The 27,872-nt window shown below is 39.8% G+C and overlaps 2 protein-coding genes across 3 annotated transcripts in view; both read right to left on the bottom strand.

Annotated features, from left to right (window-relative positions):
* HPS3 (HPS3 biogenesis of lysosomal organelles complex 2 subunit 1) overlaps positions 1–12,406 on the bottom strand; it is a 19,053-nt gene extending 6,647 nt beyond the window's left edge. For both annotated transcript variants that reach the window (XM_085302814.1, XM_085302815.1), the window contains exons 1-12: positions 12,072–12,406; positions 11,495–11,989; positions 10,004–10,190; positions 8,752–8,837; positions 7,535–7,721; positions 7,163–7,244; positions 5,147–5,301; positions 3,989–4,097; positions 3,589–3,770; positions 3,119–3,296; positions 2,252–2,482; positions 132–317 (exon numbers count right to left, since the gene is read on the bottom strand). In XM_085302814.1, the coding sequence (XP_085158940.1) occupies positions 132–317; positions 2,252–2,482; positions 3,119–3,296; positions 3,589–3,770; positions 3,989–4,097; positions 5,147–5,301; positions 7,163–7,244; positions 7,535–7,721; positions 8,752–8,837; positions 10,004–10,190; positions 11,495–11,989; positions 12,072–12,294 (2,301 nt within the window). In that variant the 5' untranslated portion in view covers positions 12,295–12,406. The remainder of the gene's footprint in view (positions 1–131; positions 318–2,251; positions 2,483–3,118; positions 3,297–3,588; positions 3,771–3,988; positions 4,098–5,146; positions 5,302–7,162; positions 7,245–7,534; positions 7,722–8,751; positions 8,838–10,003; positions 10,191–11,494; positions 11,990–12,071) is intronic.
* A 1,429-nt stretch (positions 12,407–13,835) lies between these two features.
* Positions 13,836–19,186, bottom strand: LOC146597032 (tubulin alpha-3 chain). Its single transcript, XM_085302808.1, has 5 exons — positions 19,044–19,186; positions 17,362–17,584; positions 16,691–16,839; positions 15,167–15,847; positions 13,836–14,222 (listed from the first exon to the last, which is right to left on the bottom strand). Exons 1-5 carry the CDS (start codon positions 19,044–19,046, stop codon positions 13,926–13,928), a joined length of 1,353 nt encoding a protein of 450 aa, XP_085158934.1. The 5' UTR covers positions 19,047–19,186; the 3' UTR covers positions 13,836–13,925.
* Positions 19,187–27,872: the final 8,686 nt, after the last annotated feature.

Raw genomic sequence — 27,872 nt, 5'->3', positions numbered from 1 at the left:
CCCCCCCCCACTAATCTCTCTCTTTCTGAGGAAAACCTGGAATGTACGTGAAGAACAATTCAGGCTGCTTTGCTCACCCATCAGAATATCACTATGAGAAAAATAAAAGTAAAAAACAATCACAGACTAACCTTGAAAAAGGTATCTGCTTCTTCCAGTTCAATTTTACTGTTCTCATATAAAGCCACAGTGGCAGCCACCAGTAACCCAGGTTGTGTCTCCTTTAGATGAACAGCAAATTCAGTTGGAGTAATAATTCCTTCCTTATACTGTCTCAAGAGTTTTGGCTGCTCAACGAAACCACATGCCAGTATTGTCTACGGACATAGTCAGATATAAATCAGGTCAAGAATTCAATCCACATACAAATCAGCCCACCAAACTCAGTACTTGCTCAAGCAATCAAGCTTATATAGATGAAATGAAGGAAAGCCAGAGGAAGGAAATAAGTTCTCTTTCTACAATTTACAGAAGAGCTTTCTGGAGACCCACCTCTAATCTGTGTGCTGGAGCACTGACTGCTAAGTGGTATGCCATTTACCTGAATGCTGGAAGTAACAGGCTGTTGAAATTCGGAGTTACTACGCACATAAAAAGATAGGTTCTTATTACAAAATCCCACTCAGCCAAAACATAAGATGTTTTGAAAGTCACTGACTAGAAATTCAATAGGAGTACTTTGCTGAAGTATGATTTTTATTTGTAAACACCCCTGAAACAAAGATCAAAATGTGCTGTAAGATGTTCAACAGCAAATAATTTCTGGAATTTCGACTGCTTTCAGCATGACAAGATACTATTTCCCTTTTAAAGACACTGGTGACTAAGGGTGACTGTGCACTGGAACAAGTTGTCCAGAGACTTTGTGGAGTCTCCTTCCTTGGAGATATTCAAAAGCCATCTGGACACAATTCTGGGTAACATGCTCTAGATGACCCTGTCTGAGCAGGAGCATTGGACTAGATGATTGCAGAGGTCCCTTCCAAGCTCAACCATTCTGTGATTGTGTGAAATCATGCCCAAACAAATTAAGCAAATTACGCAGGAAATGTAAGGCAGACCTAGGAACAGATTTCAGATTTTTTTAGATCCCTGTGCATGCAGCTTGTCTTTCCTTTCCTTATTTTACTGAAAAACAGTAGTTTCCACAAGTTCACAATAAAAAGCTTTTTAAAGATGAGCGCCAAACAAGCCTTTTTTTAACAGGTCAGATTAAAAAGATTCCCCTCTAACCCACACATTTTGTTTTTCAGACCCTCTCTCATTCTTCACTCTTACATACTATGATGAAATGTGTATGCTTGCTCACAACATGGCTGTGAATAGATGAGACAGCAAGTGGTGCTAAATACCATTTGTGATACAGCACTCCATGGCTCCCCAGCCTTGCAATTCAAGCATCACTAATTCTCAAAGCTCCCCAGAGTTTCTCCTATTGATGTTTAATTTTGGAACAACTATCAGTTTATTTAAAAAGTTCTTAAAATGCCAACAGCTCACTCTCAGGAGGAGACTACATTTCAAGCTCCGTAACTTGTGAAATTAAACTGTCCTGATCAACCTTAACAAGTGATTTAAAGACTGGTCTCAGTCTAAAACCACATAGGAACATCTATGACAGAGAMTGCTTCACTAACAATGTTTTCTCCACTGATGTGGAATTCTTACTTTGTTACCACTAAAGTATGTTCTGATGCAGTCTTTACACSGGTTAAGTGCCTTAATTGCACCAGAAGAAAGATGGGAAATTGTATATGGCAATTGGATAAAGAAATTATGGCTTGTGTGCACCAAGGACATTCTTCTCCATGAGCAATCTTAAAAAGGCTGTTTGCATACAAACATTTAAGTTTTCATGGGCATATCAATCAAAAGTGGAGGAGTGGAAGAACAGTACTTAACAACCTTGCCATATAGGTGAAGAGCACTGGCTCTGCAGAGCCTGCTACATTCCAGTAAACAGCACTGAGTTTATCAAGAATTAATAGCTTTGAAAAACTCTGCGCGCTCAGTAAGGCTTTGCCAGGATAAGACTACTCTTCCTGCAAGATAAATGATACTGTCTCAGCATATTGCAGCCCTCAAGCCCAAGTCTGTTCTTGCAGACATTCAGTGGAGACCACACAGCAAATTGAGAGGAAAAGGAAAAGCAACTGAAAGGTTCTCTTACAGTAAAATACAATCACAAGCCAACCGCTATTGACTTGGGTTTTACAAAGGGTGAATAGCTCGTGCTTTATGCATATCTTACCTCCTTACAGGAGTCCATCTCATGTTTATACTTCATGAGATCTCCCATTTTCAGGGCCATGGAAGCCTTAGTAAGTGTCAGGAGCACTGATGGCATGATCTTTTCTACCTTCTGAAGATACTTCATGGCTGTCAAAGGACACACATTCCTCATGCAGGGACTGCAGAGAATATGTGGCAGCTCAGCAGGTTCAGCAGGACAGAATATTCGGAGAACTTTAGTTGTTGATTCCTATTAAAATAAAAGCCATTTAACAGTTTCAGCCTTTCCAGATATACAGTCTTTCACAGTACATGAAAATAGCTGTTTAAAAGAGAGAAACGGAGACAGACAGACAAACAGTTTAGCTATCAAATTACAGTGCTTTTCCTGCCTCCTACTCTCCTGGTAAAAGTAAAGAATTTTATCTGAGAGTGATTCACTTCATACTCTGGGGTGCTGAGAGAACATCCACCACAGTGAATCGATTTTACCAATCTGTTCAGTTTGGCAATGATCAAATAACAGTTTGTTTTGTTACAGAAATGGGGGTTTAAAGAAATGGGGGATGACAGAAATGTACAGAACTTTCCTAGTATGGAAGTACCTCTATGTGTGATTGGGAGCCATATCATTAGCAACATGCATCATGATAGCAAAACTGACAATATGCTGTTTGGAAGTGGACAGAAATATCACAACTTTCTCTTTACTGTTACTGAAATTGCTTGCTATTTTGTAAATAAAAGGAAATTAAATCCATGTGAAAGAAGAACTTTAAAACTCAGCTCAGCATTTTCAAAGGAAACTCAATCAAAATTTGACACACAGTTCTCAAAATTATAACTAAAGCAGCAGATTAAGAAAAAACAGTTTATTTTTTACTACCTGACTTAATTCTTCGTTTAAGTCTTCATTAAGAGAGTGAGTTAAGTAAAATATAAATCCTCTCTCATATTTGTGTGGTTTATCACCTTCTGAAACTACTCTCTCTAAAACCTCTGTCATGGATAAACCAGACATTCTGTAGTAAGGCAAAGCAAGGTGGTAATCCTTTATGTCAAACCTGAAAGCAAGAAAGAGGAAAGGGAAAAAATTGTTAAGGGCAACACCTTTGACACTGCTGTTTTTAAGAACTAAAATACATCAGTCAAAACTGCAGACACGTCAGTACCTGCAAATATCTAGASAGACAGATACTGAATAAAAGACCAGATTAAACTGTTTTGGTAGAATGTAAATATTTTTATTACATATGAAATACTGATGTAAAATAGTGAAGAACAATTATTTTAATTTTTCAGGCTGCATTACTGGAAACAAAAGTTCATTATATAACTTTGACATCCAAAACATACCTGCTGTAGCAGTCTGCTAGGAAAGCACAACTTTCTCTAAATGCTGTTAGAAGTTCTTCTTTTTCATCTGGTTTAAGGAAACTGGGGTCCATTATAGCTGCTCTGACTAATAAGTGAGCTTCACTTAGAAGATGGATGCAACTCTCAGTTTTTACATTTTCRTATGTTCTACTGTAATCCACCTAGAACAGACATAGCATATATTTAGGTCTTTGGCAAAACAAGCAAGCAAATAAAAAAAACACAGGAACAAATCTAGAGAGAGCAGCAGCCATGTGAAACAGCGTATGGACTACTCAAGAAAAATACATTACAGTATATCCAGCAGTAAAATGCAGAGATTTATTTACAGTATTTATTTTTAGTCACCAAAAAACAAAAAGCAGAAGTTAGACAATACCATTTCTCTATAAAGCTGTACAGTTGAAACAGTGTTTATAATATATAAATTCCAGCCAGATTCTGAATCAGGAGTTTTTCTGGCTTTGATGCTGTCAGCCTTTTTGGAGCTAGAAAAAAAGAAGAGATGAGTTTTCAGTGTCCAAATAAACATTAGGCTGCCAAAAAAACATGACTTGACAGTTTAAATGCATAAATAAATATGTTTGAAGGCCAATAAATGCTTGAGAGTTAAGCTGTGAACTTAAATCGTAATGTTTAATAACTCAGTGGACAGGCATGCTCCTAAACCAGAGACATCACGGTTAGAAATCATCAAGTACATTTTCTCCTGGGTTTTACCATCAGGTAGTATTAGATACTTCCATGAATCTGAATAATTCAAATTAACTAAGACGTATACTTCTTTTCTGTAAGGATTTACTGCACTTTTACCCCTGCAGCTCTAACAGTGTTTACCATGACATGGTGTAAGAAAGTGCTTGAATGTCTAAGACATCGTTTAGGTCTTCAGTGTCCTAAGGTTAAAATGCTGTGGGAAATAACAGACTCTTCCTCTTCAATTTTTTTACTGTTCTTGGATATTTATACCTTTTTTAAAATGATGTGTTAAGTAGACTAACACTTCTTCAACCGATCATTTTTACAGGAGACAAAAAACATTTCTTCCYCAAATGCCAACTATGAACTTTGAAAAAATATTAGTAGTAGAATAAAGTGCGTCTTCATTTTGTACTACGACACGTTTTACTAGCGTGTAACTTCAGTACTCTTACTTGTCTTTCTCATGACAAGTACTTTTTCTTCTAAGTAACAGATATGTTCCTAGTAATGTTACTTTAACATTACTCATGAAAGTTATAGCTTTTAAATATTTAGAGTAACTTATTTGATTGATTTCAGCCATTTGTGACTACTCCCTCATTTCTTAGATGTCATTTAATGCAGCAGAATCCAAACCTCAATGCTTGATTTCTGTTCTCATGCACTCAAAATGAACAAAACAGCACTCACCWCTGTTCTTACCCACTAGCCTGGGAGCTATTTCCAGAGCCATTTTTTCATAGAGGATCCACTCTTCAACCCCAATACCCACAAATTCAACACTGGACAGATAGAAATTAAAATCCCATCTCCCCCAAAGACACAAAGATCTTACAGCATCTTTCTTGTGAGTTTTCTTCTTTCAGTAATATCATCTGTGTCAGCCTTAGTCAGAAGAATTATGTGGTTTTTGAAATGACAGATAGCTCTTGGTCCTATAAAAAGCTGCATTCTTAACGTGCAGACATCCAGTGACACAGGTGGACAAGCCTGTAACAGAAAGCGGCTGTTTTGTAATTTTGGTCAGTGACTTTTGACTCTTTAAACCAAAAGATAAGTGAGGAAAAAAACGCAGTTTTATGTCCAATAATACGACACACAAATATTCACTGGCTTTCCCAACTTTGAGTGCTTCACTTAAGCAAGAATAAAAAAAATATCATTTCATTCAGCAACTGCAGTTCCAGTTGTGTCTCAAAATAACTAGGCCTTTGGTACCTAACATGGAACACTTAAACCCAAATAGCTTGAATTTGACCAACTTGTAAAAGACAGCCTAACAGCTACAAAAGTCCTGATTTCAGTTGCTTATAATACATTAAGTAACTATAGACAGAAATGTATTTCCTTGCCTATTGTTATATYTTCTGTATTTCAACCTTGGTTTGTTCAATACACACTTCTCAGTCAAGACTTACCATATCCTCCATGCTGAWCTAAAAATGTAAAAATACAAGTTTATTTGTCCAAAACATTCTGAATTTATACCTCTATGAGGATAAAATACTATATTTACAAATTAATGTACCTTACTTTTCCAATAAACCTTACAATTTTCGCAGACTTTGTTAATCACACTTCTGCACCGGATAAAACTTACTAAGTTAAAGAGGCTGAGGACTGCAGAGTGACCAAAGGGGGCCAGTAACTGTCCTGCACCAGTCAGAACCGGATCCAGCCAGCTTTGAAACCCATGTGAAAAAGGGCAGGAATAGTGCCTCTGCCTGCCGAACTCCACCCGAGGGCGGCCGCGGCTGCGGGTGCGCCCGGCGTGGGGACGCCCCTGAGGAAGGCAGCCTGGCAGTCCTCCACACCGAAGTGGTGACACTGAGCGAGACGAGAAGCCGTCAACCACACGGTGACAGAAAGCCGTTCTGCACCCCTCAACCTCCAGCACTGCCCCGCATCTCACTGAAGGAAATGTGAGGGACTGAATGTAACCCACAGCAAAAACCTGGAAAGCTGTGATTGAAGAAGAGGCGAGACAAGAGTTTTTATGTAAGCATTCTTTATCTCAATACCTGAATGAATGATTGGAGGTTTGTGTTAGCTAGCAAAAAAAAACAACCTCTTAATTACAGTCCTGTCTCTGTCACATGAACAGTTGCTACGGAGAGCAAAGAATATGTATTGAAAATTTTACAATACCTCTACTGTGCTATGGTTTTATGTCAACTGTCTACGTGTCCAAAGAAAATCATTACATACTAGCTTAAAAAAACATTTCAACCTATATGTTTTTATTAACAGTTAATCCTGTCTTTTATAATTCAGCAGATTATTACTGATAYATAATGAAAGGAAGGGGAAAAGTCTAGACTTGCAAAGGCTAAAAAGCCTGCCCCGCTTTAGAAAAGCACCCTAAGTATCTGCCAAACAGACCTGTTCAAAGGTCTATGCTCCTCTTACAAAAATTCACATTTCAAAGACATCCAAGGGGGGAAAAAAAAAAAAGGCAAAGCAAAATGTAGGCTTCAGGATGTGTAGGCTTGACAGACACCACGAGCTGCAATAAAGGAAAACTGCATCTTTCATTCCCATCTATACAGCAAAGCATGGAACTTGGTTTAAAATGTATGTGCTTTTTTAGCTTTTTATGTATTTGGAAACATTCTACTGATGTTCTAGGATCTTAAACAGCAATAGTAGATTGTGTTTCATTGATACATTTGTAGACTGTTAGAATGTGGTATGTCATGAATTAAAGTCAAATAATAATTATGGATGTTATTCTATTGTTTGAGCCAATAGAAACTGACAGGCTTTTAGATGGTAGTGTAAGGAAACTAAGTGCCATACTACTCTTTGCATTTTAACTTTTTCATCAGGTACAAGAATACAAAGTGTGCACCTTCACAGTTGTATCAATGTATGGATCCTCATCGCGAGCTGCTGCCGCACTGCACCGCACTGTGAAACACTGTAGGTTCTCACTAAAGGGAAAAAAGAAACTGTATTGATTAAAAGAAGGGAGGAAGGGAGGAAGGAAGGGAGGGAGGAAGGGAGGGAGGAAAGAAAAGGAAAGAAAAAGGGAAGAGGAAGACTGGCAGTAATTGACTAGTAAAAAGTACAAAGAATCAGGTATTTTTCCTGGAAGGCAGGCTGCACTGTCACATAAACCTATCCAGAGGTCCCAGGAGAGGCTATGAAGGGTATTTTAGAGACAATGAAAAAAGCAGAGAGAAAAGCAGTGATACTATTAGCAAAATCTTAAACATAGTACCTTGTAATGACATGCAGGAATTGCGGAGTGAGAACTGCCTGCTCTGACTTCTCTGAATATTGGTAAGTAGAGATCAGTTCTACTAACTTCCCAACAGAGTAGAGATATCCAACATGAGGTAAAGAGAAAAAGCAAAACAGACTCAGTAGTTCTCTCTGGTTCTTAATTTCTCCATGGGCTGAACTTTCTGGATGTAACAAAAAGAAAGTCATTTTAGGTACCTGATAGATCAAAACCTTAGAATTCTTTTGTCAGCCTAATGCCTAAAAGATAAGCAGACCTGCACTGAGTTCCAGATTGGTTTTGTTAGTAGCTACAGAAGAGAAAAAGAACTATATGAGCATCAGTGTACAGGTCTGAAATACATTCAATTTGCATGTCATTTGGAGGCATTTTTAACAAAAGAGTAGATGCATCACTGAGTGAAGAAATTCTGTAGATGTATCAGTATGTAGGAGTCCAGGCAGACTAATCACAACTACGTGTCCATAGACTGAATGATTGCACTGATCTTACATAACTCCTTGTGAGTTTATTTATAAAGCTGATTTGTGAAGTAAAGGCTGTGTCCAAATTCTACAGACTGTCTTGCTGAAGACTGTAAATCACAAGAGAACATGAGTTAGCAGGAGCTGAATGGCAAGTGGCTCATTCTGTTGGATCTGCAACTTCGATAAGGATTTGCTACTTAACGGAACAGATACAACCACAACCTAAGCGAGCAGTCTGTAAAGGCAATGGATTAAATTTGTTGATGTTTCTGCTGGGGCTTAAGCTAGTGTGTGTTAGTAACCTCTAACATTTGAATCTATCCCTTCTGTTTTTAATTAAAGCCCAGCAAACAGGTAATTTGTATCTTAACGATTACTAAGGTTTACTCTTGATTAACTCTACTGAGAGGCAGCCTAGTATCTTGTGCTAACATTGAGGATAAACAAAATTCATGCAATGTTAGAAGTGGCCATTTTGTGATGTAAAACTAATGAGCACAGAATTGGTAAAAGCTGATTCAGACTTCTTCTTTTGGTATAGTGAAGTGACCAGTAAGCCAAGATTTTTTTGTTAACAGAAGCTCAGTTTAAATCATTGAAAAGGGAGGAAAAACATCTCAATGAAAAATACTCTGACAGGAACAGTGTACAACAGAGCTTAGTATATATATTCCCTTTCCCACTCCAGTTACACAGACTATCATGCATCCATGAACATGCATCTACCTGTCTGGTATACAGGAAGCAGCTGAAGAGAGTGTAACTTTGTCTCTTCACAAAAGCCAAAAGGTGACTGGTCAGGTGTAAAACGTCTGGAAGGAAAAAAACAAAACAACAAGATGGGATGTCAGTGAAAACAACAAGATGGAATGTCAGCTACCTTAGACAAGTAAACAGCAATAAAGTTTTAAACTGTGCAGTCTGCCTGCTCTTAATGAAATTAGCATGGCAATGCTAACAAGCATGTGCACACCAAGAGACAACTATCTCAAGTGCTTGCAATCAAAAATCTTCCCTTGCCTACAAGATGAGTGCATGCCGAAGTTCAGGCTCACTGGAAGACAAGTTACCATTGGTATGAATCTTTTTTTCTCTTTTTATTCAACAAAACCATGCATAACATAGTCCATCTTCAGTCCCTTATTTCTTTCCTATTACTGAATGTGTCATCCGTTTTCTGCTTTGCTTTGGAATTCAAAACTGTACTGTGACATCTATTATTCCTCAGCTTTGGATGAATGTTTAATGCCTTTGACACTAACAAAATACTGTAGTTTCTCAGTGCTTAAGTAAACTCTCTTTTCCAGCTGGACAAATGGAGAGTATTTTTTTCAGATGTACATGCATAAGTATCACTTCAGCTGAAGCTGATGAAAGCTATAGCACAAATAAGAAGTTTAGCTGGCAGTGTCTGATTGCAGTCACACAGCATCAACAGCAAAAAATAGCTGCCAGGACTGCTGATTTTCTTGCATGTTATACTTTAAAGTAGGCTTCTCTAAACAATTAGAAAATCTGACAACAAAGCGGCTTCAGAGTAAGATGTGTAAAATTTGGTTTTATGGGTTCAGCAAGCAAACAAGTACAAAATTATGCTGAGAAAAGACAACTCCTGATACATTGTAAGAGAAGCTGCCATGCATGCTCTCTGCAGGATACAAGAAGGTAAAATGGAAAGCAGACATCGTTTAAACATCACCAGAATTGCAAAACCATTAAAGCTCAATTCCATTTTAAGGAGAGTAACTGGTCACATTCTTTAAACAAAATAAAGCTTTGGATATGCAAGACCAAAAATAGATTTTCTTTTAGCATCATAGTATTTATATAGCACAATACCCTTTATGAATAGGCCCCAAGTCAAAATATCAGTTTCATACTTTCAAGAAGATGTAAAAAACAGATCATTTTGGCTTCTTACAAGTATTAGCATGTAGGTATATGTAGCCCATAAAAGGGAAAATTCATGTTTTAATACCTGAAAAGCAGATATCGCACTTGGAAGTACTCTGTACCTTCTGTAGCTAATCCTGTTGATTCCACTGTGATGGGTATCTCACATAGCTTACTTTCTTCCCCAAGCAGTTCCACTGGCTTCTGACAAATGACAAACTCATCTGATTCAAGCTGCAGAGTATGTGTTGAAGGGTCTTCATCTTTTATACCTTAACAATGAAAATGCCAAATTAATTGTTCAAACCAGTTCCAATAAGAAATAGAGGTGACACAATTAAATACTCCAGTTGAAGCTACCTAATTAGCACTGGCTCACTCAAAACCTTATAAATTGTAAAAAGAGCTGTGCCTGAAGACAAGAACAGCCTTTCATTTAAAAGTCTCAACTTTCATAACCCCTAAAAGTCAAGATTTTTGAAAGAACAAGTAAACTGTTCAATATAAGGCAAGTCTGAGATAATCTGTGCTCTGTACGGCAAGATGTCAAATAAAAAAAATGCTATGGATGATCAGAAAGATTTTAAGATAGGAAATGCAGCTATGACGGAATGTTCTGTCATCTTTCTTAAGTTTGGGAAAGCAAATCCTTAAGTAATAACATTTTAAGCAATTTTAAGCAATAAACTTTAAGTAATAAAAACAACSAGAGGCATGATGTTGTTGTCTAAGTTAAGCTCTATCTTCAGTCAATGAAGAAAATTCCAGTTTGCATTATCCCTATCTGGAAAGTCCTTGCTACGTCTGAATTTTCTCTAGGTAAAGTTTGCACTTCTAAAACAACATCTTCTATTTTAAGTTTCTTCAATTACAAAGTGAAGGATTTTTCTGAAGTTTTGGGGTGTTTAATCTTTCGAGAAAGACAACAGGTGATTAGATAGGAATGGGTTGCTTGCAATATGGGGGGAATATAACCTACTAAGTAAATCTATTTCTAGGTTTTTTAAGATTCTGCAGTAAACCTCCGAAGAAGACAAAGGACTGAAAAGGGACATTTGCTAACTCCGTCCTCACCCAAATTCTGATCCTGCAAACAGTCAGAAAAGTGTACATGCATTGCCATGAAGGCATCCTTATACATGAAAACCAGTAACCATGGTCTGCTTTGTGGTTCACGAATTGCATCTTTCTCTTGGCCTCCCATTTCTCCCTTAGAAGAGACACAGTTACTTGGGCAGTGATACTGATGGAAAAAAAATTCTGAACATAGCACACACAGCTGCTATCGCTTTGATGTGGCCTATGATGGCATCCCAAAAAAGAGTTTTGATCCTGTGGCTGTAGGGGTTGCACTATGCTTAAAGTGCCTGCACAGTGAAGGCGTATTTGCTTTAGGCATTACCTCTAACTACAGGTAGTACAACACTTTTCACACCCTAAGACATTCAAGCTGACAGTCCTAAGATGATCTGGAAATATTTTTGAGGGGCAATAATCTTGATGGAGCTACTTTGAGAATAACAGGAATCAGTTAACAGATTCTAGTAGATTAAAAAGAAAAAACTTCTGTACTTACCTCCATCCACAGGCTCTTCTACTGCCCTAGTGCTGTGAGCGCACTGCCCTGTGTTGTCTGCACCTTGTTGGACCAGTTCCAGTTTCAGGATCAGAACATCCAGCTCTGTTGCTACAGCTATATGTCTGGCACAAAACGCAACTTCAGTGGGTATTATGTTATCAATGTGTAAAATTAAGGAGCGTTCAAAGTCCAATACACTTACATTCTGGTTTATGACCAGATATTTTAAAGAGAACATAACTAGTTTATTTTTGCAGCCCACAAGAAGATTTCCATTTACAGGGCAACATGAAGCACACAGGGGAGGATCTGCAAGTGGCATTTCTACAACTGACATCTGTTCTTTTAAGGTTTCTCTGTAGGACTCTTCCATCTTGTGACCCACCATCCGGACACACACACGAGAGCTCCCAGCTGACATGCATCTCCAGTTTGTATACGCTCGTAAGAAGGTTGCTTTGTTTTTCTCTTCAATGGTTACCACGTAGTCTCCTGCAAAGATAACAGCAGCCCTGTCACCCACCCGCCCGAGCGCCCGCCCGGCCGCTCCCCCCGCGCGGCGCCTGCCGCAGACCTGCCCGGCTGTGCGCCATCCACAGCACGGAGCCCAGCGTGGCGAAGGAGCCCAGGGGCTCGCAGCGGCCCTGGTCGTGCACCGCGAACACCTCCACCCTGCAGCTGGCCGCCGCGCAGGCCACGAAGAGCTCATCTTGGCCGCAGCAGAAGTGCGCTGGCTCCTGCTGGCAGGGCACCACTTGCTGCGACCCGAAAGGGTGCAGGTTGTAAAGCTGCACCATGGCCCCCACAGACCACGGCCGCAGCAGCGGGGCAGCACCCGCAGGCTACCGAGAGCCCCGCACCGTGGCAGAGGCAGCCGGGACACTTCCGCAACGCCGCGCCGCGCCGCCCCGGCCGGGGGAGGTGGCCGCGCCGGGGCCGCCCTCCGCGGCTGCGTATGCAGGGGCGGGGTGCGGCGCGGCGCGGCGCCGTCACTCCGTTCCGCGGGGTTGGGCGCGAGACCGCTCGTCTGCGTAGCCACGKCCGTGTTCGTACGTCTGGAAGCGTTGTTTTGTTATTGCGCGGTYGGTCCGAGGTGCTGTGCGGTGTTTTTGTGACCTCAATGGTATGTTGGTGCTTTTAGGAGTCCTCCCGGATCGCATGGAGTGTTGCTCGAGATGCAGCTAGCAGCTTCTAGCACCATGACTTCCTGAGTGAGAGGCTAAGGTGAAGTGGGAGAGGCTGGGCTGGGAACAGTGCCTTGAAAATAAAGAGAAGTTATTGCTGAAGTTGTGGGACAGAGGTGTGTGTTCAGAGTCGATCTGCTTGGGATGCATGGTAGGTGGCTCAGAGCAGGGCTCAGGTTTGGAGTGGCAGCATGCTGAGCACAGGCTGCTGTGGTCTGGGATCTTTGAGTATCCTAGACGCAAAAACAAAGGCGCTTTTCTGTAGTGCCTCACAAACTGTGCATACATAGGATGCTATACAAATACTGGATACAAGTACTTCCAAAAATAATTTCTCTCTGGATATCTTCAGCATATGTATAGTCAAAAAAACACACTTCATGTTTCCCGTTCTGGTCTTATAGAACATGTAGAAACATTTTTTCTTGTTTTCAGGATTCAGAACTAGACCATTCTAAGCAAGTGGATCACCAGTCTTTACCTAAGCTGACTGTCCTATGAGTTCACTGTTTCACAGTTGTCTATAAAACTGTATTGAATATACTATTAAAAGATTATTCATAAAGTAGTTCTAATAGGCTAATGTAGGAACTTTTAAAATGACTGTAGTGTTTCTAAAGCAGATGTTAGATCTTTTATTTTTCCTTTTATCTGTAGGAAATCAAATGCATGGACCTTTCTCATTGGAAAATTTACTTTTTTGTGTAATGTGTAATTTTTTCTTTTGAAAATGGCAAGTTTTATGTTTTTAGCAAGTAATCTAGTAGAAAGTGCTAGTTCAGTTCAAAAGTGCAATGGCATATGACACAACTACAGTCAAGTAATTACTTGTGTACAGCATTATTCAGTGCTAGTTAAGTAACTTTGGAAATTTTTACTGAGGTCTTCTTTGAAGCCAGCCTCAATGGGAGAAGATAAGATGTTCCTTTGTATTGTGTAGACAGGCCTGGAATAATAATAATGTTTTAATCCTGAAACAACCTGAAGTAGCAGCAGTTTCCTGCCTGGGAGAAAGCAAAATGAAGGTAGAAAATGTCAGGATCACAGGAAGGTGGACATAACTTCCTGATTTCTTTTATGATTTGCAAATGCCTGGATGTCACCAAAAATTACAATTTTAAATGGTCCTTGCTTAGTGAGTGTAGAACAGTAGGTAGAACCTTTAAAGCTTTATTTGAAAAATCAAACAAGTAAACAGGATTCTGAGTATTTTTTTTCAAATATGTTTTCAGACCTCAGTTTTCTTAATATTCTTCCCCTTCTTCAGCCTCTGCTTCCACTGAGTCTACTCCAACTTCTTCATAATCTTTTTCAAGGGCAGCCAGATCTTCCCGGGCCTCAGAAAATTCTCCTTCCTCCATTCCTTCTCCAACATACCAATGTACAAAGGCACGCTTAGCATACATGAGATCAAATTTATGATCAAGACGAGCCCATGCTTCAGCAATAGCAGTTGTATTACTCAGCATACACACAGCTCGCTGCACCTTTGCAAGGTCACCACCTGGCACCACAGTTGGAGGCTGGTAGTTAATTCCCACCTTCAAGAAAAGATAAGAAAAACTTTTGCAATGAATGCTATCCTTGAAGACTTATTTCTGTAATCAATGAAAAATCATCAAGGTTATGAACAAATAAGACAACTTACCATTATTTTTCATCAAAACAATTTATGAAATCCTAATTACAGGATCAAGTCAAATTGGGCCAGCATTAAGTGAGCTAGGTTGATCTGTAGATTTTTTTTCCCTACAGATTATCATCTGTAAGCCACAAAAATCAGCCTGGAGGGACTGTGGAAGAAATTATTGAACATGAGAGCTTACTGGACTCTAATTAGAGCATAAAGATCTGGTCTTTCCAAATACTGAATGTGTGGACAGTGGCTGGACAAAATCGTTGATCTGGTAAAAAGTCTATATATGGCAGTCTATGTTAAAAAAGACCCAACAACCCAAAACAAACAAAAAACGACCAGGCTTGCCCCAGCAGTAGAAGCAGGCCCCACTGAACTTCAGTCATATGATCTGAATGAATCAGATCTGGCAGTAAACAGCATCTGTCTTTTCAAGGTATCTGTAAGTGTTTCAGGAAGTTACTGCACTGAAATACTATTCAGATTATTCAATACAGTATTTCTACAGTTGCTTGAGGGGTATTTACACTTCCTCTATACATAATTAACTTTTTTTAAAGGTTTATAAAGTAGAAAAAATATGGTATAATTTTTCAGTAGGCATCTGTAAATTGCTTTCAGATACTCAATATTGCCTATTCCTATAAAAGCTAGGGATTTAATTCGTTAACTTGATACAGAATTTCCATTTGTGTTACAAGATCTTAATTTTATGCTTAAAAATGTGATCTGAAATGTAAGCAGCTCAGTAGCAAGGACATTATGACATTGTAGAATAGCTATTAGCTCCAAATACTCTGCAATTCCTAACACTTCAAACATCAGGTAATCTGTAAGTTATGTAAGTACCTTGAATCCAGTTGGGCACCAATCCACAAACTGAATGGTTCGTTTAGTCTTGATAGTAGCAATAGCTGCATTAACATCTTTGGGAACAACATCACCTCGGTATAACATGCAGCAGGCCATATACTTGCCATGACGAGGGTCACATTTTACCATCTGGTTGGCTGGTTCAAAACAAGCATTGGTAATTTCAGCCACTGATAACTGCTCATGATAYGCTTTTTCAGCAGAGATGACAGGGGCATATGTTGCCAGGGGAAAATGGATTCGTGGATATGGAACAAGGTTAGTCTGAAACTCTGTCAGATCTACATTGAGGGCTCCATCAAAACGCAGTGAGGCTGTGATGGATGAGACAATTTGCCCAATTAGACGGTTTAAATTAGTGTAAGTAGGACGCTCAATGTCAAGGTTTCGACGACATATATCGTAAATGGCTTCATTATCTACCATGAAAGCACAATCTGAATGCTCCAACGTTGTGTGGGTAGTTAGAATTGAGTTGTAAGGTTCCACCACAGCAGTGGAAACCTGTGGTGCTGGATAAATCGCAAACTCTAGTTTAGATTTTTTGCCGTAGTCAACAGAGAGCCTTTCCATGAGTAGAGATGCAAATCCTGAACCAGTGCCTCCTCCAAAACTGTGAAAGATAAGGAAACCCTGCAGCCCTGTACACAGATCAGCCTGTAACAGGATGAAAAAAAGTAGGAGAAAAGAAAATATTATTAATGACTTTGGACATGGTGATACTAAAATAAACATTCAAAACTGTTTCTTATTAATTCTAGATTGTTATAATAARAAATACCAGTATCTTGAAAGATGCATACCTTTTACTCAAAACTGCCAGTGCCTCCTTATACCCTCTACTGAGTATCTTCATATTAAAAAGCTAAATTGATGTCATTTTAATACTATGGTAAGCAATAGCAGCTGTATTCCACTGCAATCAGCTATAAAAAAATCATAGCTGGGTTATTTGGGAATGTAAAAAGATTCTATTCCAGTATGCAGCAAGTATAGAAGTTGAAACCAAGTTTCTTGATGTTTATTATTTAACTAGTCATGCAATCACTTTTTCACTTTGAATCATACCATCGTATGAGTTTCTCCCAATATGATGTCAGAATGCAAAAACTAGAAAAATATTTTAATTTGCTAAATATTCAACTAAGTTCTGAGGTTTAAGGTACTGGAAATGTTTTTCATGATGCATAACAGCATGATTCAAGTTGAAAATAACAATACATTAGTGTATAACAATGAGATTACACTCACTTAAGGGATCTGTAATGTTTCTGAGATATCTTTAAAATACTTTCAGATAATGATGTCTCAGATCCTAAAGAAGCTAAGTTTTATGAACTGAATGGTTATTTAACTCAGGGGGGAGCAGAAGAGGGCAGGGAGATCCAAGTTGTAAAAAAATATTACCTATGCTTWAAAACAAAAAACCAACAATAACTATAGATAGCTATAGAACTGTATCAGTTATTTTAAGTATCGACTTGCAGTATAAATGCTTACCAGTTTGCGAATGCGATCTAACACTAGATCAACAATCTCTTTTCCAATAGTATAATGGCCTCTGGCATAATTATTAGCTGCATCTTCCTTCCCAGTAATGAGCTGTTCAGGATGGAATAACTGCCTGTATGTGCCTGTACGTACTTCATCTATGAACAACAAAACACCAAGACATAAACTCATCTGCTCAATTCTTCGTGCTGCCTAGTGACTACATATTAAGTAAGCCTACAAGCCAAAATAAAATGCAGACAGTATCTCTGACTGTATGCAGCTTGTCTGACTAGTGTAAAGGGTTGGCACAACTTCAGCCCTTTCGTTTAGAGGAAAACATCAGGTGCTTGCAAAGCAATGTTTGCATCCAGGAACATGGAGGTAACTCAGGAAACTACATTAAAGGCACAAACAAGATTCTGAATAGAAATTAAGCCAAACCCTGTATACAGTACAGCAGTTCAGGAATTTTCCACAAGCTGTAAAGTAATTCTGTTTTTTTCTAAATGTTATTCCTTGGAAAGAGAGACCATATTTCATTTCTTTCAAATCACAATAATCTCAAATGTCCAAGCTGCAGGCAGACACAGAAGTCTTTTAAAATCTATAGTGTTCCAAAGAAAAAAAAATGTAAATACGTGCTTTTATATGGAAGATCTTTGATGCTGGGTACATACCAACTACAGTTGGCTCAAGGTCCACAAATACTGCTCTGGGAACATGTTTACCAGCTCCTGTCTCACTGAAGAAAGTGTTAAATGAATCATCTCCACCTCCAATAGTTTTATCACTGGGCATCTGACCATCAGGCTGGATCCCATGTTCAAGACAATACAATTCCCAACACGCATTGCCAATCTGAACACCAGCCTGACCAACATGGATAGATATGCATTCACGCTGCAAATTRAAAACAGAACAATGATAACATGAGGTACAGATACTTGTCTTCTAGATRTGACTCTCATAATAACTAGCTATCTGGGGGTTTATGATCATTATCCTTCCATTGCWGTATTCCCTGGTTACTTGTAAGTGGTAATTATACTGAACAAATTGCTGCTGACAAGATTCCACTCACCTCAGTTGACCTGGACAATGGCTCTGAGAATTGGAGGGTCTTACCAATGGCATATTCTCTATAAGCACATGGGATGAAAACAGTATCTTTATCTCTTACCATGCTGAATGTATATTGTTTCTTTGACATTCTAGCTACTTTTTCAGCTTTCTTTAGTTTTGGAAGACACAAAATTTCTTTGATTTGTTGCCAAATCATGTATTGGGTAAGTATTGCAAGAATCTTCCCYGCATAGGATCCCTCTGCATGTTTGCCTTTGTGATAAACAGAGATACCTAGTCACTGACAATCCATGTCTCTTTGCATTCCTCTACTAAATTATCCCAGAGTCTCAAGTGGTATCTGTCCACTTTTCATTACCTCTGGTGAAGCTGAGCAAATGTGTCATGTACGTTTATTCTCAACAAACCCTTTTTTTCTTACATCTGAGACTGAAATAGCCTTCTAACTGCCTGTTACCATGTATCTAGGAAAAAGTATTAGTGGACAAGAAATAGTAGGGTGTTGGGACATCTCTTTCCTATTTTCTTTATAGCTTCATCAAAACTTGTCTCCTTGATTCCATGTTTTAATTCTAACCATCGTGGTTTTGTCAGAAGYCTTTCAACATTGAGACTAACTGCATTCATTTCATGTCCATCCAGTCTGCCCCAAGTTTCCATAGCTTTCTTGCCACCTTGCCATTTCCAGTTTCCTACTACTTCCTACCATGCGACTTTCAGAACCTGGAGGAAAAGGCGCCAAAGCTCAATTACCAATCCCGCCCCTTCAGCACCGCGCCTCTCGCCACCACGCGGCGCCGCGTTATTGGCTGCCGCTCAGACCCCTCTCCTCTGATTGGCTGTGTGCAACGCTCACATCATTTGAAAGCCAGGACAACCTAACCAAAAGTGTAATGGACTGGTGAGTTGATGTCATCGTATTTCCTGCCGTCCATCTGCTGCTTGAGTCAAGTGTTAGTCTGACCCTCGCCCTCTCCCTACTGCTCGGTGCAGCTGGCACACACTATTAACAGCCCTTCATTGCTTTTCTACACACTCTCATCCCACTACCTACCTACCAGTTTCATACATCTAACTTCTCCAAAACTGTTAACTCTTACAGCGTTTCTCTCCTCCTCCCCAATCTTTCCACTTTACTGCTGCCGCGGGGACCCCTCACAGGTGCTCCCTGCAAGTTCCGTTCCACCATATGCAATCCTGAACTCCCTGGGCCTGCCGTAATGGATGCGGTCCCAAATCCCCCTCCCCTCCCCAGCCGCGAGGATCCCCTTCCCACCATGTTGCCTTGCTAACGTGCGGAGCTTCGSCTACGCCAGTCCACGTCCACCTCTCTCTGCCGGACCGCACCAACTGCCAACGGCTACCCGCCTCGCGCCTCACGCCCGCGCGCACTGCCTTCCCATTGGCTGTTTCCAGGGCTGTCCAGAGAAGAATGGAGGAGAATGGAGGTCTCTGATTAGCTGGGGGTGGTCTTCTCCCCACGTGGGCGGTGCTTGCTACGTACCCGCCTGCAGGCGCGAACGTTACGGCCTGTAGGGAGTTGCTCGGGCGGCCTTGGGCGGGAGGCGCGGGTGTCGGCGCCTCGCGCGGGAGCTGGCGGGCGGCGCAGCGCTGTGCAGCCTGCAGTGCCGGAGCCGCTCGCCTCGCCTCCGCGCGCGCCCGCCCGCTCTGAGCTCTGCCCTCAGTGCCGTGGGGGATGCTCAAGCGCGGGCCCGCCGTCGGCGGCTGCGCTCGCACCAGTTCCACAAAGCTTCCGCGGCGGCCGTGCTCCGGGGGGGGGCGGGGGCGGTGCGCGGAATCGGGCACAGCGGCCCGTGGGGCCAGCGCGGTCTGAGAGCCTGGAAGTCTGCTCTAGCAGTGGGAAACGGGGTGTCCGGAGGAGAAGCGCAGTTGCTTTCTGGAGTAGCTGCTTTGCCACCAGCTTTTATTCTATCAACCAAAACCTGCTTATTTTTCAGTGTTCAGCATATCCCCTCTTCATGCGGCAACTCCTGCATGGAGGTTCTTTGTGGTGGGTGCTGAAGGCTGGAGTAGAGGATCAGACTCGTCCAGAAAAATCCAGTAAGTGCATTGTGAGTTTCTTGAGTAGGAGCAGAGCRTATTTTCATGTTATGCTAGTTCTGCCTAGTAGTTCTAGAGAGACCTTGTTACAAAAATACAGCTAGATATCTATTTATTTTAATGCATTTTTAGTCAAGATGGGAAGGTATTACAGTCTCAATACTGCTTTCTTTTTCTTTCAACCACTGATTTTAATATATATGTGTGTATATATATATATACACACACACATATATATATTATATATATAAAGCTGGGCATTCCTATTAATAGTCTCATACAATAGGAGTATTTGGTCCAGGATATTATTATTTCCATGTATGACAAAGTTAATGAAAGTTGAAGAAGAAAACTTACTTTATTCAGACAGTTGCCTGAAAGTAACAAATAGAAAAAAAATCTAAGTGTTACTCTATTTTAAATGTCAAACAATCCACATCCCATTCCTGTGAACTATATTGTTGCTATGTATTCAAAAAATACAGTACTAAGCAAAAGTTATTCTCTGTTCCAGAGGTCTGCCCATAAGGCTTGACTTCAGATTCTTGAGAATCACAAAATGGTTGAGGTTGGAAGGGCCCTCTGCAGATCATCTAGCCAGCCCCCCTGCTCAAGCAGGGGCACCTAGAGGACATTGCAGAGGATCACGTCCAAGTGGGTTTTGAGTATCTCCAGAGAAAGACACTCCACAACCTCTCTGGACAACCTGATCCAGTGCTCTGTCATCCTCAAAAGAAGTAAGTTTTCCTCATACTCAGGTGGAACTTCCTGTTGTTCAGTTTGTGCCTGTTGCCTCTCATCCTATCACTGGGCCCCAATGAAAAGAGTCTAGCCCATCCTCTTGACACCTTCCCTTCAGATATTTGTAGACACTGATAAGATCCCCTCTCAGTCTTCTCTTCCCAAGGCTAATCAGGCCCAGCTCTTGCAGTTGTTCCTCAGAGGGCAGATGCTCCAGCTCTCTGATCATCTTTGTAGCCCTGCGCTGGACTCTCCTCAGTAGTTCCATGTCTCTCTCGTACTGGGGAGCCCAGAACTGGACACAGTACTCCAGATGTTGCCTCTTCAGGGTTGAGCAGAGGGCCAGGAACACCTTCCTTGACCTGCTGGCAACACTTTTCCTAATGCAGCCCAGGATACCATTGGTGGTTTTGGCCACAAGGGCACATTGGTGGCTCACGGTAAACTTATAACATGACATTGTTGACTTGGAAGGTCTGCTTCTCTGCCAAGTGCAAGCAGTCTGCAACGAACTACGCTTACGAAAACTGCATCTAAAGGAACAACTTAAAATTGAGATCAATGCCTGGTACCTGCTAGTTTTTTTTATTAAAAAAAAAAATCTCAGAAAAGCAGTTCATATCTGAAAACTGGTGCAAAAATGGCTGTAGTCTTACTGATGAGATTTTTCCCAGTTGTATTCAAGATCCTAACAACGTGAATCCTCCCATTTTAAATTTCTGTTGTTTTTAGGGGGTCGTTACTACTATAGAAGATTGAACTAAGATCTATGGCATGACTTGCTTTCATTTACACTTGTGATTTGGTATATAATTTTAAATACAGGTGCTTAAATGCTCTCTTGCTCTCATATGTAATATGTATAGATACATACATTTTTCTGTTATTTTTCCGTTACTCTGGTTAGGTTGTAGGTTACGTTGGTTTATTGCTCAGTTCTTTAATACCTAGCAAACTAGGATTGAGCAAATAGGATATAATTACATGTGTGGATTTATTCTTGGTGTGAGGCTAGTGATTGTGATGAGGTTATGTTTAGAGTAAAAGATGAAAGAGGCTGAAGAGCTTCCTGTATTATGGAATCTTTCAAGCCCAGTGTATAGAAGAGGCTTGCAAAGCCAAATTAATTTTATGCAAATTATGACCTAATTTATGTTTAAGGTTTTACTTATGTTTAGAGTTCAGGTTAATTTAATTTAAGGCATACGACAGAAAATTTTAGGTGTATTGCTTGAATCTGAGAGTCTTAGGGATGTGAAGAAGATTGCCATGATAAAAGAGAATTTATCTCCATCAGTTGATGCTTCATCCATCCTAAAGCTTAACTTAAGCAATGTGGCTAAGAACATTGTTTAAGATAGTTTGATTTATTGTGTGACCCTTTAAAGCCGTGAGAGCTTGCAAATGGCTACTGAGATTCTGCCTTTGTTTTTTTGTGTCCTCCTCCTCCTCCCCCCCCCATGTGGGGATGTCTAGTCTATTGTTAAATTTAAGATGGAGCTGGACTCTGGCAGTTTCTTAATTGCTAGATGCTTCAAATCCTCATGTACCTGTACAATGAGATGGCACCAGAAGAAGAAATTATATTAGTTATTTCTGTGTACTTAGTTCGTGCTTAATAATATAACTGGTGTTCGTACTGGCCCTAACTGAGTTTGGTTTAGTAAGTTCCTCGGTACTTTATAATATTCAGAGTTCCTGGCTCTGAAGATGCTTCTGACATTGTGATGATGTGTAACCTTTCCATGGTCCATAATGATAAATTAAAAGCGTATTGCAGGCTTTAAGTAATACTTTTTTCTCTCTGCATTCCAGGCAGTCTATTTTATTTTTTTTCTGCCATTATCTGCAAAACCTCCTCGTTAGAAGAACAAAGTATCAGCAGTTATAAATTGTCGTATGCATTTGAATGAAGCTGTTGATCTTTTGATAAGGTAAAAATGCAAAAAATAAGCTAGATGTAGTAAGTTAGCTTTAATTCAGATTTTTTAAATGGGAGCTAGAGCATACTGTTCTGGTTAATGAAAAGTTAAATGGGTTATGTTAAATATTTGTGGATAGATAGTGTTAAGTTTTTACTAGCTCAAGAATATGAACTGGTTTATAAGCTCATCATAACTACATTGGTAAAAGTCCAGAAACACTCAGAGCATTTGAAAATACTCTCACTTTGGCATTTAAATTTATTAATTCTCCTCATTTTTAAAGGTGCCAGATACTTTATATCTCCAATGAATTACAACATAAATCCACCACAGTTCTTGCTTTTTATTATGACTTAGAACTCCATTTTGAAATAGAGAGGTACAAAGGTATAAAATAGCCAAAAAGTCTGTGTATGAGTAATTTTACATAAATGTTATATTAGAATGGTGAGTTCTAACTGTAAACAGAGTGGAGAGTTTCTTAGGTAAAGTCCTACCTATGGCCATACAAAATGTGGAAAACCAGGCTGGGAAGTGTCAGATTATTTGGCAGTGGCACTTTCTGAGGGAAAGATAGCACTACTCAGCAGAAGCAGTATTTGCACCTTTCCTTTGAAGCATCTTTTCTTTGGGGCAGCTAACCTGTGTCTCCTAGAATTGTCATCATTGCTTTTTGTCCCTATTACATCTTTTTTTTTTTTTTTTTTCCCCTAGAAGGCAAAACGCCTATATTGCTGAAAAGTCTTGAACCAACTCTTGAGTGTTAAAGCTAAATGTAATCTTGTAATTGCAAAAACAAAAGAAAGGATGGAGGGATGCCATTTTATTTGTGAATAGTTTGTCCTTTTTATCTTTGCAATTTTCTGTTTATGAATGAGGTGCTGAAATTGAGGGTTTACTGTGTTCTCCTTTGCTTTTAATATTTTATAATTATTAATATAAAATTGCATTGGATCATTTGAAAATAATCAGGTATGTTGTATGTCTTTCTGTGGATAGCTTTTATGAATAAGTTACGGATATAACTTTAAATGAGTGTGGTATACAGTATAAATGGCAGAGAAGACTTTAAATGTGCTGATGATTGCCCCTAAGTGCATGCAGCACGGAGAAAAAAGTTTTGAAGAGGCAATACCTTTGATTTTGTTTATACAAAATTGTTTTAATAGACCCATTGAGGGTCTTCAGAGGTTTTGGTCAAGATCTCCTCCCCTCCTCCTTTCCCTTCCTCTCTCCCAGTAAAAGTTACTCTGATGTAGTTTTTAGCACACAATGATTCCAGAAATTTCATCATTTCCAGTGTCTTCCTAACTGGTAACAACACTTAGTGTGAGTTTATCAATCCAACTTTCCATCAATATGTCTAGTATATTTTAACATAACTTTAGACAAGACACAGCTTGAGACCTCTCTTCCTTCTGAATTCTCTTCAATATTGTTGAAATTTTGAGTGTCTCAATTAGAGAAAGTTAATTTTTCATGAATGGAGTATGCCTTAATTGCTAGAGAGATTTAAAGAATATAATTCAGCAATAAATTCTAGAAACTTGGAGAACTGACAAACAGAAAAATAGTATTAACATATTTTATATTAGTATTTCCAGTAAAGAGGAAGCTACAAATGCAGTTAATAAAGCAAACATTTTTGAAGGTTGCTGGTTCGCAGTAGAGGGTTATACATCTTTTATTTGTTTGATTATAAAATGCATGTTGATCTGATAGCATTGTGCAGTTCCATTAATCAGTGCATGTTGTTTGTTCGTAAAGCTTCCTTACAATATAGGAAATACTAATAAGTAATCGTTGGCCCTTAAAATCCAATACTCATTATCTATTCCTTTGCAGTGTTGTATTTTTTTTTGCAATAATGATAAGAAAATTGCTATTCTCATTTGTTCTCCACTGCATTAGGATGACAGAGTACAATATTAATTCAGTCTTTAAAATGCATTCCATCTTATTTTGATAAAATACCAGTGTTATTAGCATTTTTACATTACTAATTTCTAGACATCTCATACTACACTGACTCTTCAATCAATAGGCAAAACAAGGTACTCAGTGCACTAATTAACAGTAAAACCTATGTTAAGTCTAAAATTGCAAAAAAAAAAAAAAACCCTAATAATTTTACTATTTGTACAATGATAATCACTGAATTTCTGCATGTATTTTTACTGCAAAATAAGGAGAACACTGAATTTCCTTTTATCAGAAATAGGTAAAATACTTAGACTAAAACTAGAACTTTTTATGTGTTCTTCATGTTAAGCTGTGTAAAATTACAGCATGATTTACAATAAAACAGACTTTAAAGAAACTGCTACAAATGAGATTCCATCTAGAATAACTGTCCCACACATCTGTGAACAGAAGCATCTAACATTGGTCTACCACATGCTCTTTTCGCCAAAAGCAAGATGGCAGTTTATCTCTTTCTCAGAAAAAAAAATGAAAAAGATTTGCTATTAATAAGAGCAGGTAACAACTAAGATGAAGAAATTGTTATTATTTTGTTGAAGCCAATGGAGTGATGCTAATTCATCTCAAGTAGGAATCTAAGCTGTTGTCTCAAGGCTCCAAATTGGTTCCTTCCTGCATCTTCAGACCATTGACTAGCAAAGAGTATCAAATTAGGTGAATTTATTAATTTTTTTTAAGTCACCAGTCTGTTATTGACACTGACTTGCTTGGCACAGTCCCCTGCTGACAGAAGGAGCTATTTCATAGAATGTCTATTTTAAATTGATCAAGTTTCATCTTAAAGAGAGCTTTTTTTTTGGGGGGGGGTGTCATTTCTATTGGAAGAATGTCCTAGAATCCAGCTGTTCTTTTAAGTATCCTTTCTTATCTCTGGTCTAAATATCTTTATGCCTAGCTATGGCCATTTGTGCTTGTGTGAACAATTTTTATTAGGTCATACAATCCTTCTCCTTTTAGTCTAGTAGTCTAAACAATCTGGGCTCTTTTATGCCTCTTTTAATGCACAGTCTTCATTCCTTATCACTGCCTCCCTGAAACTGATCAAACCTAATTGCCATGAACTTTAGTGTCTGGAGTTGCACACAAACTCTATTACAAATTTTACTGGCAAAACTCTTTGCAGTACTGTTAATTCCTCTCTGCTGGAAAGAGTTGTGCAGATACATGCAAGAACAGCATTTAAATCTAAATTACAGAATTATCCATTTACCGCCAAATGACCTGAATATGTTCAGCTCTTTCTGCAGTCCTCTGTATACATGTCAGACTTACTCATTTACTCCTAGCTGCCAGAATTCTGGTACATTTTAACCATCCTAATTTGTAAGTTAAGGGGGACTTCTGATCATAACTCTTCCTGGACACAGATCTCTTTTCAATGGTTGTTATCCTAAATACCTAGCAATAACAGGCACAGAGGAGGAAAAAAAGTGTGCAGTAGTGCCATCTTGTGGTAATGATGCAAAAATGTTCAGCGTCACCAAAGGAGACATGAGAGGCCTAATTTATTACAATATTTTTGTTTATTAAAATGTGCAAGTGAACAGTTTAGAAGATTGTATTTTTGATTTGCATGATGTCTGGATTGTATTGCTTTCCCTCCATGGCAAAAAAACAGTCTGCAAGTAACATGTTGATCTGCATAGTATGTTTTTTTCTTTCCTCTATCCACTACCGCTTTCATGTTTTGAAATGAGTCTGAAAGTAAGTTCTCAAAATATGGGCTGTAGTTCAGAGCCACTAAGAGGGACTTTGGAGTCATCTTCGTTCATATATTCTTCAAGAAAAATTACAATAAAAAATCTCTTTAAAATCTGAAAGGACTTGATGTCTGATTGCTGCAGATGTTTTGTACGTAGTTACTAAACTCCTGATGATGGAAATACCTTTTAAAAACATTATAAACTGCTGTACCTAACCATTTGCAGAATGTGCCGATGATCATAGTGTTCTCAGCCGTATTGATCATACCAGACTAGAAAACAACAAGACCAAAGTATGCCGTGACTTTCGTAGATGTCCTGGTCTGTGTTTCTGGTCTATTCAAGATCAGACAACAATCTTGCAAGCTTAGTATGAAAGACAAGAGAATTTACAGTGAGAGGTAAGAGAGGGAGAGTATAAGGAAATAGTATAGGGTTAATAAAATGAATGAATGAAGAAAGTACTCATTTCTGAAGGACTTTTGATATTTAAAACTTTTAGTTTGAATGTTGAGGCAATCTTAAATGTCAGGAGAGGGCAGTGAACTGTGTAAGTCATAGTATTCTGACCGCAAGACATTCTTTATTGGGGTTTTATGTGGCACTGTGGATGTTGGAAGCATCAGTGTATTGAAAGCACATTAGACTCTGCTACCCTTGATGGTGTCCTGGTTTGCCCAAGAGCAGGATTCCCTTCAGTCTGCAGCATGATTGCCAAAGAATTAGGAAGCAAAAGGAACTAGGCTGTATTGTAAAAGAAATTCTGTTGGAAAACTTCTGTGAATGAACTGTCACTTTTGGGTTTGGTGAATCTGCAAAATGAGGGAGTATTCTATCAATTTTGTCCCCCCCCCCAAAAAAAAAAAAAGTGTAATAAGTGGAAGCTACTATTTAAATCAGATTTATTATGAGTTTTCACAAAATAAGACTTTGACAGTCTTTGGATGCTCTTACTTTCTTGGCATCTTGGCAGCAGAGAGGAACAGCTGCGAGAGCTGGGCCTCTTCAGCCTGGGGAAGAGAAGACTGGGTGGATGTTATCAATGTGTACCAGTACCTGAAGGGAGGGTGTCAGGGGGGCAGGGACAAACTCTTCAGTTGTCCCATATGACAGGACAAGAGGCAATGGGCAAAAAGTGAGCCACAGAAGTTCTGCCTGAATGTGAGGGGGAAATTCTTCCCTGTGCGAGTGACGGAGCACTGGCACAGGTTGCCCAGAGAGGTTGTGGAGTCTCCTTCTCTGGAGATCTTCAAGGCCCACCTGSATGSAACSCTGTCTGCCATGCTCTAGGTGACCCTGCTGAGCAGGGGGGTTGGACTAGATGATCTCCAGAGGTCCCTTCCAACCTTACTGATTTTATGATCTTTGGAACCCCATGAACTGTTATGGCTAATTGCACGCGTCCTATACCATTGCAAGTGGATTTTTTAACGCCCCCAGCTGTCCGGTACAGTCGGCAATGTGCAGGGCGCTGCAAGCACTGGCGGGGTTGGCGCGCGCGGGCCGTGGCGCGCCGCAGCCCCGAGGCGGCGCCGGCGCGAGCGCGAGCACCTGCTGCGCGCGGCCAGTGCGCGGGGCGGGCACAGAGGGTGGCGCTTCCGTCCTGCCCGCGCTGTCTCCATTGGTCGGCGTATGTGTGTGCTCGGTAGGGATTGGTGGTTGCTGCTGTCAGTCAGGCCCGGGGCGCGGGGC

The sequence above is a fragment of the Rhea americana genome, unplaced genomic scaffold (assembly GCF_003343005.1).
Source record: "Rhea americana isolate MKP2758 unplaced genomic scaffold, rheAme1 scaffold_193, whole genome shotgun sequence".
NCBI classification, from domain to species: Eukaryota; Metazoa; Chordata; class Aves; order Rheiformes; family Rheidae; genus Rhea; species Rhea americana.
The sequence above is the reverse complement of the archived record's forward strand: the minus strand, read 5'-3'. Positions and strand labels throughout refer to the sequence as shown.